General features: G+C 50.8%; 1 protein-coding gene across 1 annotated transcript in view; it reads right to left on the bottom strand.

Annotated features, from left to right (window-relative positions):
- Positions 1 to 2,120: 2,120 nt before the first annotated feature.
- Positions 2,121 to 11,502, bottom strand: part of SLC47A1 (solute carrier family 47 member 1) — a 36,659-nt gene continuing 27,277 nt past the window's right edge. The window contains exons 11-17 of the mRNA XM_087826471.1: positions 10,457 to 10,565; positions 10,262 to 10,337; positions 9,221 to 9,290; positions 8,862 to 8,994; positions 4,981 to 5,075; positions 4,215 to 4,290; positions 2,121 to 2,347 (exon numbers count right to left, since the gene is read on the bottom strand). Of these exons, the coding sequence (XP_087682597.1) occupies positions 2,121 to 2,347; positions 4,215 to 4,290; positions 4,981 to 5,075; positions 8,862 to 8,994; positions 9,221 to 9,290; positions 10,262 to 10,337; positions 10,457 to 10,565 (786 nt within the window). The remainder of the gene's footprint in view (positions 2,348 to 4,214; positions 4,291 to 4,980; positions 5,076 to 8,861; positions 8,995 to 9,220; positions 9,291 to 10,261; positions 10,338 to 10,456; positions 10,566 to 11,502) is intronic.

Below are 11,502 nucleotides of genomic sequence, written 5' to 3'. Positions count from 1 at the left end.
GATTGTTTGTTTTGGTATTAATTTGTATGAGTTCTTTATAAATTTTGAATATTAAGCCTTTATCATATAGTAAGCCTTTACCACACAGAGGTATCATCGGGAGAATATCTTCTCCCAATCTGTAGGCTGTCTGTTTCTTGTTATTGGTGGTTTGCTTTACCAGTGCTCTTTACCCAATTGCTACAAATTCCTTGCAATACCTGGTCCTTCTGTAAATTAGAGCTTGGCCACCAGTGGGTGGTTTAAAAGTACCAAAAACGGCTTTGTAAGTAGCCGACAAGGCTGCCTTTCAGGTCTAAAGTTGCGGGATGGTGCCCTGGGTCACGCTCCACGCCTGTAAAGCATTGGTTTTCCGCCCTTCTCATCTCATGGCACGTAAACTAATTACTACAATTCTGCAGCACACCAAAATATGTATTTATATTTTTTGCAGATCTGACAAAAAGTAAGTGTAATTGCGATTGTGTTGGCTGTTGTCACTTTTTAGTTTGACAATCAAAGGAAAAAGGTTAGTGCCCTAACGAAACAGGTACCTCACGTTCTTAAAGAGTTTTCAGCGCGGGTTGAGACTCGCCGCCCTGAAGCCCGGCGTGGACGCTACGAGAGCGCAAGCTCGGGGCTGCAGCCGGTCGTGGGTCCGAGGAGAGAGGTAACCGCGCGGCAGCCGCTGCTGCGGAGCCGAGCGCGCCCGGCGCGCTTCCCCGGCGCCCCCGCCAGGCCGCGAGCGCGCGCAGCGGCGAGAAAGCGGGGCGCTGCCGGGCCGCGGGGTCTCCAGCCGGGGCCCGCGGGGCCTGGCAGGGGGCGGGGAGGTCCCGGGAGCGGGGAGGCTCGGGGGCCGCCGTCTCGCCGCCCCCAGCACCGGGCCTGCGGGGCGCCGTCCCCAGCCGGCCGCCGGGCGAGGGGGGCGCCGGCACGCGGAGCCTCTCGGAGGCTGGGGGTGCCCAGGGGGAGGGGGTGCCCCACGCGGGCGCCCCGTTCCGAGTCACTGTCCTGGAGGTTGAGCACCCGCGGGGGGCACGCGGGGGCAGGTGCTAAAGCGGGCGCCGAGCGGGGGGGGGGGGGGGGGCCGAGCGGGCGCCCCCGTCCCGCCCGGGCTGGCCTCTGGGTGCGGCCAGCAGCCCGCGCACCCGCAGGCCCGGGACCCCGCCCACGCGGAATCCCACCCGCACCCCCAGGACCCTCAGCTCCAGAGACGTCCGGTTATTTCCCGAGGCCGGGAGAAGGGCGCGTGCATAAACCTCTTTTTGAGTCACGACCACGCAAAACCTCGATACGCGCCACGTGAGCCACCAAAAGCCCGCGGCTTCCCGCGGACAAGCACCGCGAGCCGCAAGCAGGCCCGCGCGCCTCCCTCCCGCGGGCCCCCGCCCTGCCCCCCGCCCTGCCCCCCGCCCTGCCCCCCGCCCTACAGGCCCCGCTCCCGGGGTGGCGAGGGCCGACCCCCCTGCAGCCACCCCGCGCCCCGTGGTCTCCGGGACGCCCGCCGCTCCGGTCCCCGGGGCCTCGCCTGCCCCGTGCCCCTCCCAGCCCCTGCCAGCCCCTGCCAGCCCCTGCCAGCCCCTGCCAGCCTCTGCCGCCCAGCGCAGGCAGTGAGGGCCCTGAACCCGGGGCGCGCCCAGCAGTGCCCCGACTCCCTTCCCAAAAACCTGTCTTCTTTTCATTTCTTAAGATCTCCTGTGCCCTCAGGGCCTGAGCTCTGGCCCCCAAATGAGCATTAACAGATACTTCCCACTGAATAATAATCTAAGGCACACAGAGAGATTATTATAACGTATTTTAAGTCGTTCAGATAGCAGCGATCCTTAAGCATTCCGTACATGGGTTTGTAGCTAAAAAAACAGCAGAATATCAAAGCCGTCAGCACACGTGGTCCTTGGTTGAGGCAGCGGTGGATGAATTGTTCCTCTACTGTAACTTGCCAGACGTTGTCTTAGATCAGAACATAGTTTTTACCTTAGTTTGGTTTTTTTCATTAGAAAATATATCTCTGAACTCTCAATTCTTAAAGCCCATGGGCACAGCTGAATTACCTTAACTGAAAGCCAGTTCCCACCTTTGGGCCTATGAATTATTTGCTGTGAGCTCAAGAGTATGACTTGCCCTGACTCTCTGGCGCCACGTCACTGAGTTCTGACACAGACTCTCACTAAAAGCCCCACCAGCAAGACCGCAATGGCCCCTAGGAGCAGGAGCCCTCGCCTCAGTGCCAACTGCTTCCCAGTCAACTTTGTCAGGTCCTTTGGGCGGACCCGAAGGTGTTCTTCTTGGTGCAACTGCTGATCCAACTGGGTCTCATCTTTTTTTTCAACGTCTTTCATTACAATTTCTCCATGGTTTTCAGGGCCCACTGAGGGGAAAAGGAACTTAGTTAGCAGCTTAAAAGGACTTTTTCCATCAGCATAAAAGAGATATAAAAGGTGATGTGTATTATATGTTACTAGCGGGGAGGAAGTTTATTCCAGAAGCTGTTGCTGCGCTAGGTAAGTGAAAGAAATTCTATCTCAGGCGTTCTCCATTCACTCAGTCACAGGCACTGGCCGGGTCCTGCTGCGGCCGCTTGGGCCTCCAGGGAGCTTTGCCCGCCGCAAGAGCTGGGGAAAGGTGGCAGCACTCGAAGTTAAAATTCACAGGAGGAATTTCCAAGGAGCCAACACCTGTGTAACCACCTCAGGAAGAGAAGAAGGCCGGCAGAGAAGACAACCTAAGAAATCATCTGAGGCCATTCACATAACTGACGGGACGTGAATGCTCACTGAGGCCTGCTGTATACTCGGCGGGACCGTGACTCAGGCTGGATTTAGCCTCATGACACTGCAGAATAGTAAGAGTAAGAAAGATATCCTAAAAGCTTCCCAAGAGAGCGTAAAGGCAGATGACCTAATGGAACAGGAGCAGGATTGACCCTGACTCTTCATGAGCATGAATGGGTATGAGGGATGCTACAGTGCTCCCGGAGTTCGGAACGAAAATAATTTCAGGTAGAATGATATCTTACGTTCACAAAATGCTTGCTTAGCAGGAAGACTTTCCCGGGTGTGAGCCCACTCACTCTCACAGCAGACGTGTGAGGTAAGTGCTGTTACTATCCTGGCTTTTTACAAAGGGTGCTTGGCAGAAAACTTGGACCAGCCACTTCTCTAAAGATAATTGTGAAAGCTGGGAAAACAAGTGAAAAACACCATCTTGAAGGTGTCACAGCACTAACAATGTAATGAAAAGTCAGTCACCAGGGCAAGATCTAGGCACAGGTGGAAACCCAAACAAGTGAGCCAGGATTTGGGGCCACTTTTGATCTGAGAGTTTTCCATCTGGACAGAGCAGTGCTTTGGAGAGCTCAGCACCTTCCAAGGTTAACCCCTCTGTACTTCAGGTTGGACTCTGAAGGGCTGCATCCAAGAATTAAGGACGAACCAGAAGTCAGCCAGTCCTCACACTGGTCGCCTTTGGGTCGGCTGGGTGGTCCGGAAACTTCCATCTCTGAAATTGCTCTAGACTGCCAGTAACCCTACGTGTTAGAAGCAAAGGAAAATCCCCTCCGAAGACAGGCAACACCATCTTAGGCCTCAAATTACTTCAACAAACAATTTTCAAATACAAAAAGTCTGGGACACAATCAGGGATAACCAGGCACATGGGAGACTAGACAACACGAGTGAGATACGGCAGAAACAACAGAGCTGACCACTGACTGTAATTCGGCCAACCTATGAACTCAGAGGGTTCCCCTTATAAAGGCGCAGAAGGACACGCGTGAGCACGGGACTGAGAGCCTGAGGACCTGGGAACCTGGGGCATTACCAAGCGGCTGGAAGAAGGGGAAAGACATTCGCATGATGTTTGTCAGAAGCAACAGTCCACAATAATCTGTTTAAATCCCACGTTTGCCTGATGAACGGGAGAACCCATAGAAACAAACATACAAAGGCCAGCTTCCAGGGTGAGGTCAAAGCACAGGATGAGCAGCGTCGGGAATGACCGGGCCGCGCGCAGCGCCGTGATTAGCCGGGGAAGTGGCTCCCGAGCGTCAGTCGCCTGGAGCAGCATGTTAGTGTCTGGAGCTGGAGCAGCGAATCTCAAGTCTGTTTACCTCAAATGGGCTGTTTCTGCCCTTATTTAAATGGGAACCCATAGCAGCAATCTCGTCGCGTCCCACAGATGGCCCCTCTGGGACCACCTGGAGAGGCTGTTCCAAGAGTGGGGCAGTTATATCATACCTGGGTCAAGTAAGTCCTGAGACAGCGAAGTCCCATCCTGGGCCGCAGTTAGTTTCATGTTGGCATGTACCTGAGCCTGCGAGATGAAGTGCAAAGTAAATCCACAAGGCTCTACCACGGTGTGGCGAAAGGACTTGACCTGACTCCCCAGTTTCAGAAAAGCCAAGCCATTTTCTTTAACTGACGTGTAGCACTGGAGCTTCTCTAGTCCACAAGCATGGAATCACCTTTCACAGTACTGACATGGGTCAGTGGGTGGGGGAAGGTAGGGCAGAAAAGCACAAGATGAGGGGAAGGTGGGGACCGAGACCATTTACAGTTACCCTTCTTTTTCCTTCATCACATTTACCTGTCACCTATTTTTCAGACCCCACTGACCTTAGAAAGTTGGGGAGAAAGATGCACACAAGTATCTTAATGGAATATTTTGGGATCATGAAAAACAGTATTAGGATAAATGTGATGGCATACCACCTTTTCAGGTCCAAATTTTGTCCTGAAATTGGCTTTTCAGACACAAGGGAGGTAGCCTAGCATGGGATACTAGGAAGAAAGGAGCCCCCAATTTTTCTATTCAATGAATAAAAAAGGGGAATGGGTAAAGCAAGGGTTGTATGGCCCTTCAAGTCTGAATTAGATGCAGCTAAAACAATAACAACAAGGTAGCATCTGTGATAAAAAGAAGCGAACCTTCCAAAATGAGAGAGAGAGGGAGGGAGGGAGGGGGCCAGGAGGGGGAGGAGAAGTCGCCAATAAGCATAGTTACCTGTTGACAGGCTTTCCCCCAATTTAGCCGAGCAATAAAGGCTAGAAAACACACAGCTTGACAGATGGTACAGATGATGATCCCTGCCCACAGGCCTGGAAGTGGAAATATTTAATAGAGGTTAATGCAACGGAAAGCCAGACACCGTCGGGGAGTATGTTTCTCTTATCTTCTTGGAATCTGATTCTCAGGCTGAGGTTGAGCCTGAGGCCTCTATCCTGCTGTCTCCGTTTGTTTTCCGAAGGTTCTGGGAGGCCCAGGGCTCCCTGAGGCTACTTCTTGGGGTTTGGATCGCAGAACAAATGTTCAGAATCATATTAAGAAAATTGACAGTTATAAGGAAAGGAAATTTCCAGGACCAACAACTTCCTATTTCTAATAGTACCACCAAACTGCTATGCCCTGTTGTACCCAAAAAAGGGAGCCAACACTTCGTGCAGCCGTGAGCGGCCGCCTGAAGCACTAAAGCTCTCTCCCTGGGAGCTACCAGCAGAATCTTACTTGCTTTGGGCGCAAACTTCGGGAGCTCCCTGCAGAGGGCTACCTGCCGAGAGACGGTTCCACAGGAGGAGGGGCTGAGTGGGCCAGGCAGATGGGAAAAGCCTTGTAGATCCCGAAGTTCCAAACAAACTCTATTCTACCTAATAAACCCACACAAAAGCAGAGGGAGACCCCAAGGGACGAGGGGTTTTGGTCCACAGTGAACTGATGCCATCAGAAACTCTAACCACAGCTGTGAGAGAATAAATATACAGACAAAGGTCAAATCATATGAAAAATAGAACTTCGACTCACAGCCTAAAGCAACCTGTCCCCAAAACCGACCCTTATCTGCAATATGCATCCCAGAAAGCCAGTCTGCTCTGCTTTAGTCTTGGGGAGGCCAGATGGCTATTGCTAGGGACAGCCTAGGAAAGGAAATAATAACTTCTGCAACAATTGACCCAAAATGGCCAGAACTTGGTCAATAACTGACAGCTTCCTTAAATTTTGTCCCTGCTTCCAACTTAGGGCCAGCCAGGGAAAGCCAAACACGCACCCTGACCAATCACACAGGACGCCCACTCCTAGTGAGCCTGCCTCCAGCTTCCCCAGACGACAGCCTCCATCAGGGCCCCCGAGCCTTCCCTCTGTCCCACTGTGAAGCTCTCCCACTCCTGCGCCTGCCCCTAAGTCTCTGCCTAAACGCAATGCGGGTGGCTGAGGGCCTGTTAGAGCAAGCTCTGAGTAAATGGCCCCTGCTGGTCTCGGTGGGTTCGTCTTTGCTTATTTCTGAATCTGGGTAAATAAAGGTAAGGTGGCCAGGCTGGGTTAATGGTTTAAAGGTAGATGTGCCCAGATTCAGTGTTTTGTTAGTAGGTTTGTTTGTTACAACTCTGTTCCTTGGAATCAGTCACTCCCATATCACATTTTCAGGTGTGATCAGCCTGATATTTAGAATAAAGCTAGTGACTATCCGCCACTCCTGTAATGGACTGATAAAAGCACGTATATATCCAATCCACTGTTCCCAATCCATAGAAACTACAAGCTCACCCTGACCATCTTTAAAAGCATCTTCCAGCTGCAATTTGAAAGTTATGAATTAGATTTCCAGGAATTTCATGATACACTATTTAAAAGATTGCCGTCTGACTCAACCTAAGAGCCCTAAGACAGGATGAGGATGAGAGTCCTGGGCCGGACCCAGGAATTTGTATCTGAAAAGCCTCCAGGGAATTCTGATGGTCCTCATGAGTGGCCGCAGTTGCCCATGGGAACCTGCGGCGTTCTGACGCGCCTCTGGGCACCCTGCGCAGGGACACTGCCAGCCCTACCAGAGGCGACACAGTGCTCAAACCCAGTTAGCACTACACTTTTATTTTTTAAGTAGTGGGTGGCAGAGACTGACTGCTGTCTTGTCACAGAGCCCCCACCTCCCCATATTCCCCAACGATTTCTATTGAGATGTAATTGGCACATAGCATTATATTCGTTTCCAGCGGACAACATACTGATTCAATACTTATATAGACAGGTGACCCTTGAATAGTGTGGGGAGTGAAGGCACAGACTCCTGCACAGTCCGAAATCTGCGTGTAAGTCTCAACTCTCCCAAACTTGCCCACAGGTGGCCCTTTGCATCCTCAGATTCAACCAACCACGAGTCAAAACAGTGTTTTCAGTCCACAGCTGGGGAGATGCTACTGGGAATACAAAAGTACTGTTTTTGACCCACGGTTGGTTGAATCCACAGATGCGAAATCTGCAGATATGAAGGGCTGACTGTATTTATTGAAAAAGAATCCATATAAATGAACCTGCACAGTTCAAATACATGTTTTTCAAGGGTCAACTATTATAAATGATCCCCTCAGTGAGTCTGGTAAAAGCCGTCACTACACATAGTTACGGTGTTTTCTTATGATGATAACTTTTGAGAGAGACTCTCTTACCAGCTTTCAAGTATACAATATAGTATAGTAAGCTATAGTCACCACATCCCCAGGACTTACATAGTTTATAACTAGAAGTTTGGACCCCAGCATTTCTTTTAAGTGATTCTTCACTGCCTGTACTTTGCACATAGTAGGTATGTTTGTTAAATGAATTAGTGGACCTAGTACAGCACTCGGAACATAGATGCATCTATATTTCTAAGTGGATTCCTTTAATATTGCCCTTAGTTCTGCCATGGTCAAATCTGAAATATGAGTAATGCCAGAAACTCAGCTAAATAATTTTCTGCACCACAATGCAAGCCCAGTGAACTTTGCATTGGCAACTTCATTCTTTGTACATCTTACGTGTTTTTCATTAAAATATTATTGAACTTGAGAAAAAAATGTGCAACCTACTGGGACACTTTGGACTGCAAGTTCACTCTAGGTATCAGATGACTTTTCACCGCCTGTGAACCTGCCAAATGCTGGTGGATGAAAACAAACCAGGCTTGCGTCAGCCACGGCGGCGTCCAAAGACAATACGTTCAAACATTAATAGAATTAATTGTTAATTGCCAATGTATTCCAGATTATTATTTTAGAAACCAAAGTTGGGCAGCCATTTCTTTCCCTACTGTTTAAAAAATTAGCTCTGGTAATTTCATATCCTGCAGATTAAGCTCTTTCCCCCAAATGTGGTGAGGTGATGAAGAGGTCCCCTCCACCCCTGCCTGCCTTCTGTGCTGTTCACACATCACACCCATAGCCTTATGGGGAGACCCGCAAGACTCATGGCTTAAAAGGTTGTACCGGGCTGGAGGTGCAGCTTGCAGAATGGTGATGAAGGTGACACTGAAGGCACAGCTCTAGGATCGTTCCCTATGCACCGCCCTCTGTGAACGCTGCCAGGTGCACTGGCTAAGACACGGGCATTGCTCCAGGATGTAAAAAGCCACCGCAGATGCTCCCACAGTTCTGTAAGAATCACACCGAGGCCGTCCGGTGGCTTCCCTGCCTCGGCCCCAGCACTCCAGTATGGCCCGTTGCTGGTGGCCCGGCGAGTCGGGCAGACTTGCTCTAGGGGGCTCACCATACAGGGCTGCTGCCGAAGGGCAGAGCGCGAGCCACAGAGGCACATTCCTGAAGGCTTCGGCCGCAGTCCCTGCACAACACCTTTGAGGAGGTGGGCGCTCGATGGCGTGGGACAGGGAGATGAGTAGAAGGGTCGCCGTGCTCCACTCACGCTGTAAACGTGGAAGAGGGTCCACCTGGGCAGCGGGCACGAACAGGCGGCCCCGGGCCTCTGGCTCCCTCCTGCCCCTCCCTGGTCTCTCTGACAGGACACGGAATGAAATGGAAGAGCTGGAAAGTTCCAGAGCTCTCAGTGGATGCCTACAGGCTCTGACAGCCTTTCAGGGCCACGAGGAACAGCTCTGCCTGCCCCGGGTGCGAGCTTACCCATCACTCCCAGTCTGGTTGCAAACATCAGCGAAATCCCGATGGGGAGGCCAATCACGTAGTACCCAATGGCATTAAAGATGGCTCCGACCTTCTGATTTCCACTTCCCCGCAGGATGCCACCCCCTGTGCACTGTGGGCAGACAACGTCCATCAGTGGGGGCAACGCCGCAGCTTCTGAAAGACCCTGATCCCCAGGCTGCGCCCTCCGTGGGCCTCTTCCAGGCCAGTGCTCTTGTAAAGCAGATACAAAAATATTCATGATTACCTACCTCCCCCCTTCTCTGTTTCAGTTTCCCATCAGCAGCAGAAACACATAGATCGTAAAGGTGCTTACGGGGCTACTGCCTAAGACTTACAGCAAGACCTTCAAAGAGATGGGAAACAGCATAAATTGGAACCACTTGAGCCACTAGAGCGACGATTTCTCTGTTAGGAAAAGAAAGCACATAGTGGTCAGGAGACAGGTTTGGAAAAGTAAACTCTACAGTTCCTGGCGACTGCCGTCGGTTTCTGGGTAAAACTGAAGAGGCTTCATCCCGTTCAGGGGCGATGCTAGTGTTTCCTGGCCTGTAGAGGAAACCAGCTCTACACTGTATCTCGTGATTTATAGACAGTTAAGGCAAGTGGTTTGGCGCCACATGTCTTTCCGTATGTTTGGATGAAGCACAACAGAAGAATCAAGTTTCTCTCTATGGAACTGAGGCTGGCACGTTATAAATACACAGGTACAGTTTACAGAGTTCTCTTTGGTTCCCAGGAATGGGCCCTAACCTCTAAAGCTAGAGACCTGGATTTTAATGCCCACACTCTAAGGGAGACTAGAAAAATGCTGCCATGACCTGGAGAGGCAAAAAATTCATCATATTTTCGATTAACTAACAAATAAACCTAGAACATCGTCTGGCAATAAGTATTTGTTGAATGAATTAATCTGGCCCTGAACAAGATGATTACCCTCACCAATAAAGGGCAGAAATACAGTTCTTTTATTCAAAATTCATTTTATCTTTTGAATAGGTAGCATGCAAATGGTTAAAAGAAATCAAACAATATGAAAAAGAAATCAAGGAGACTCTTTCTTCCACTGGTGTCCCAATCCTCCCACTGCCATCACCTCCCCTCACAGGCAACAATTCTTATCACGGTCTGGGCTTGTTCAGCGTTGATGAAAACCAGAAGCATACATCACCACCGGTGCCCATTAAATCTGCACTCTAGGCTATAAATTAGCTCCTTCACCTAATCCGTTCTTCCCAGGTAACATCGGTGAGTTTCTGATTTTGCAGGTGACGCAGGAACCCTCTAAGACGCAACACCCCCAGGAGGCCCAGTGCTAATGCATCTGCCCGACCATCTCTACCACAGACTTCACATTTCAAGAACATCTCAGCACTCACCCGTCAGTGGTGAAAATGTACCCCACAAGGTCCTTACAGCTTAACAGCAGGACACAAAAGGTTACAGCAAAGAGCTCTGCAGGTAAAATGACAGAGAAACAGCCATGAAAAAGGAAGTCTGCAGGGAACTCCCGGGAGCCCGAGTTTCCCGGGCACCGAGGCTCAGGTGAGTCATTGACTGAAAAGTTGAAGCACCTGTGACCAGCACAGAGACCACGGAGGACCTCTTGGCCTGCTCGATGTTCCCAGCGCCCAGCGCGTTCCCAATGCGGACACTGGCTGCCACGCTGAAGCCTGTAGGTACCTACAAGGAGAAAGGAACATGAGAACAGGAAAGCAGCCCTGCCTCTCAGCTCCGCCCTGAGCCTCCATGCACCTGCCCCGAGAAGAGGGACCAGGCGCATCGTGCTTCACTCCTCATTGGTCAAGCTTGGTCCTAAAGTTATAAGAAGAGTAATTTGCAACATCCTGTGTCTGGCTGGAAGCCCCCAAGCTAACATGGAACCTGGAGCCCTGGGCTGTGATCCTTGTCAGAAGCCTGGCTTTTCTACAGAGCTTCCTCCCCGGGCGCTGGGAGGCCCTGCGGTCACACTGGCCCTCTGGGTGTGGAAGGGTGGCCTGCCAGGAGCCCAGGATAGGTCTGCTCCGAAAGACTGTCAAGGGAGCAAGTTCAGAAGACAGAATCCTAACACGGCGGCCCCTCCCCCCCGCAAATGTTGAATAAGAAGAACTTATGAAAACAGAAAGACGCATAGCAAGCTGAGAGCAGCGCTGCCTTCCCCAAGGGCAGAGGCGGTGCTAAAGGCGATGCAGGAGGGCAGCATGGCCTAGCGGTTAGAACAGGACTCCTGAAGCCAGGCTGCTGGGTTCAAGTCCTGGTTCAGTCACCTGTCAGCTGTGTGACCCTGGGCAGGCCGCTTACCCTCACTAGAGAAAGAGCTGTTATCTGTGAAAGAGACCTCATCATAGTGCCTACATATCAGCGTTATTCTCAGGATTAAACGAGTTCACACGTGCTAACTACTTAGAAGAGAGCATCACACATAGTAATTGCTCAGTAAAAATTAGCCATTACTATTATTTAAAAAGTTGCCACTTGAGAAATTAGTATTAATCAAGGAAAAAGATTTATCACTCATTTAGACACGGATTTTGCCTTACAATCAGGATCGCTAAAGGACAGAGCTATAGAAAATTTGACAGAGTGAGGTATATAAAAGAAATGGGAGACTAGTCCCTCG

This window comes from Miniopterus natalensis, chromosome 17 (assembly GCF_054644295.1).
Source record: "Miniopterus natalensis isolate mMinNat1 chromosome 17, mMinNat1.hap1, whole genome shotgun sequence".
In the NCBI taxonomy this organism is placed as follows: domain Eukaryota; kingdom Metazoa; phylum Chordata; class Mammalia; order Chiroptera; family Miniopteridae; genus Miniopterus; species Miniopterus natalensis.
Note: the sequence above shows the minus strand (reverse complement) of the source record. Positions and strands in the feature narration are given on the sequence as shown.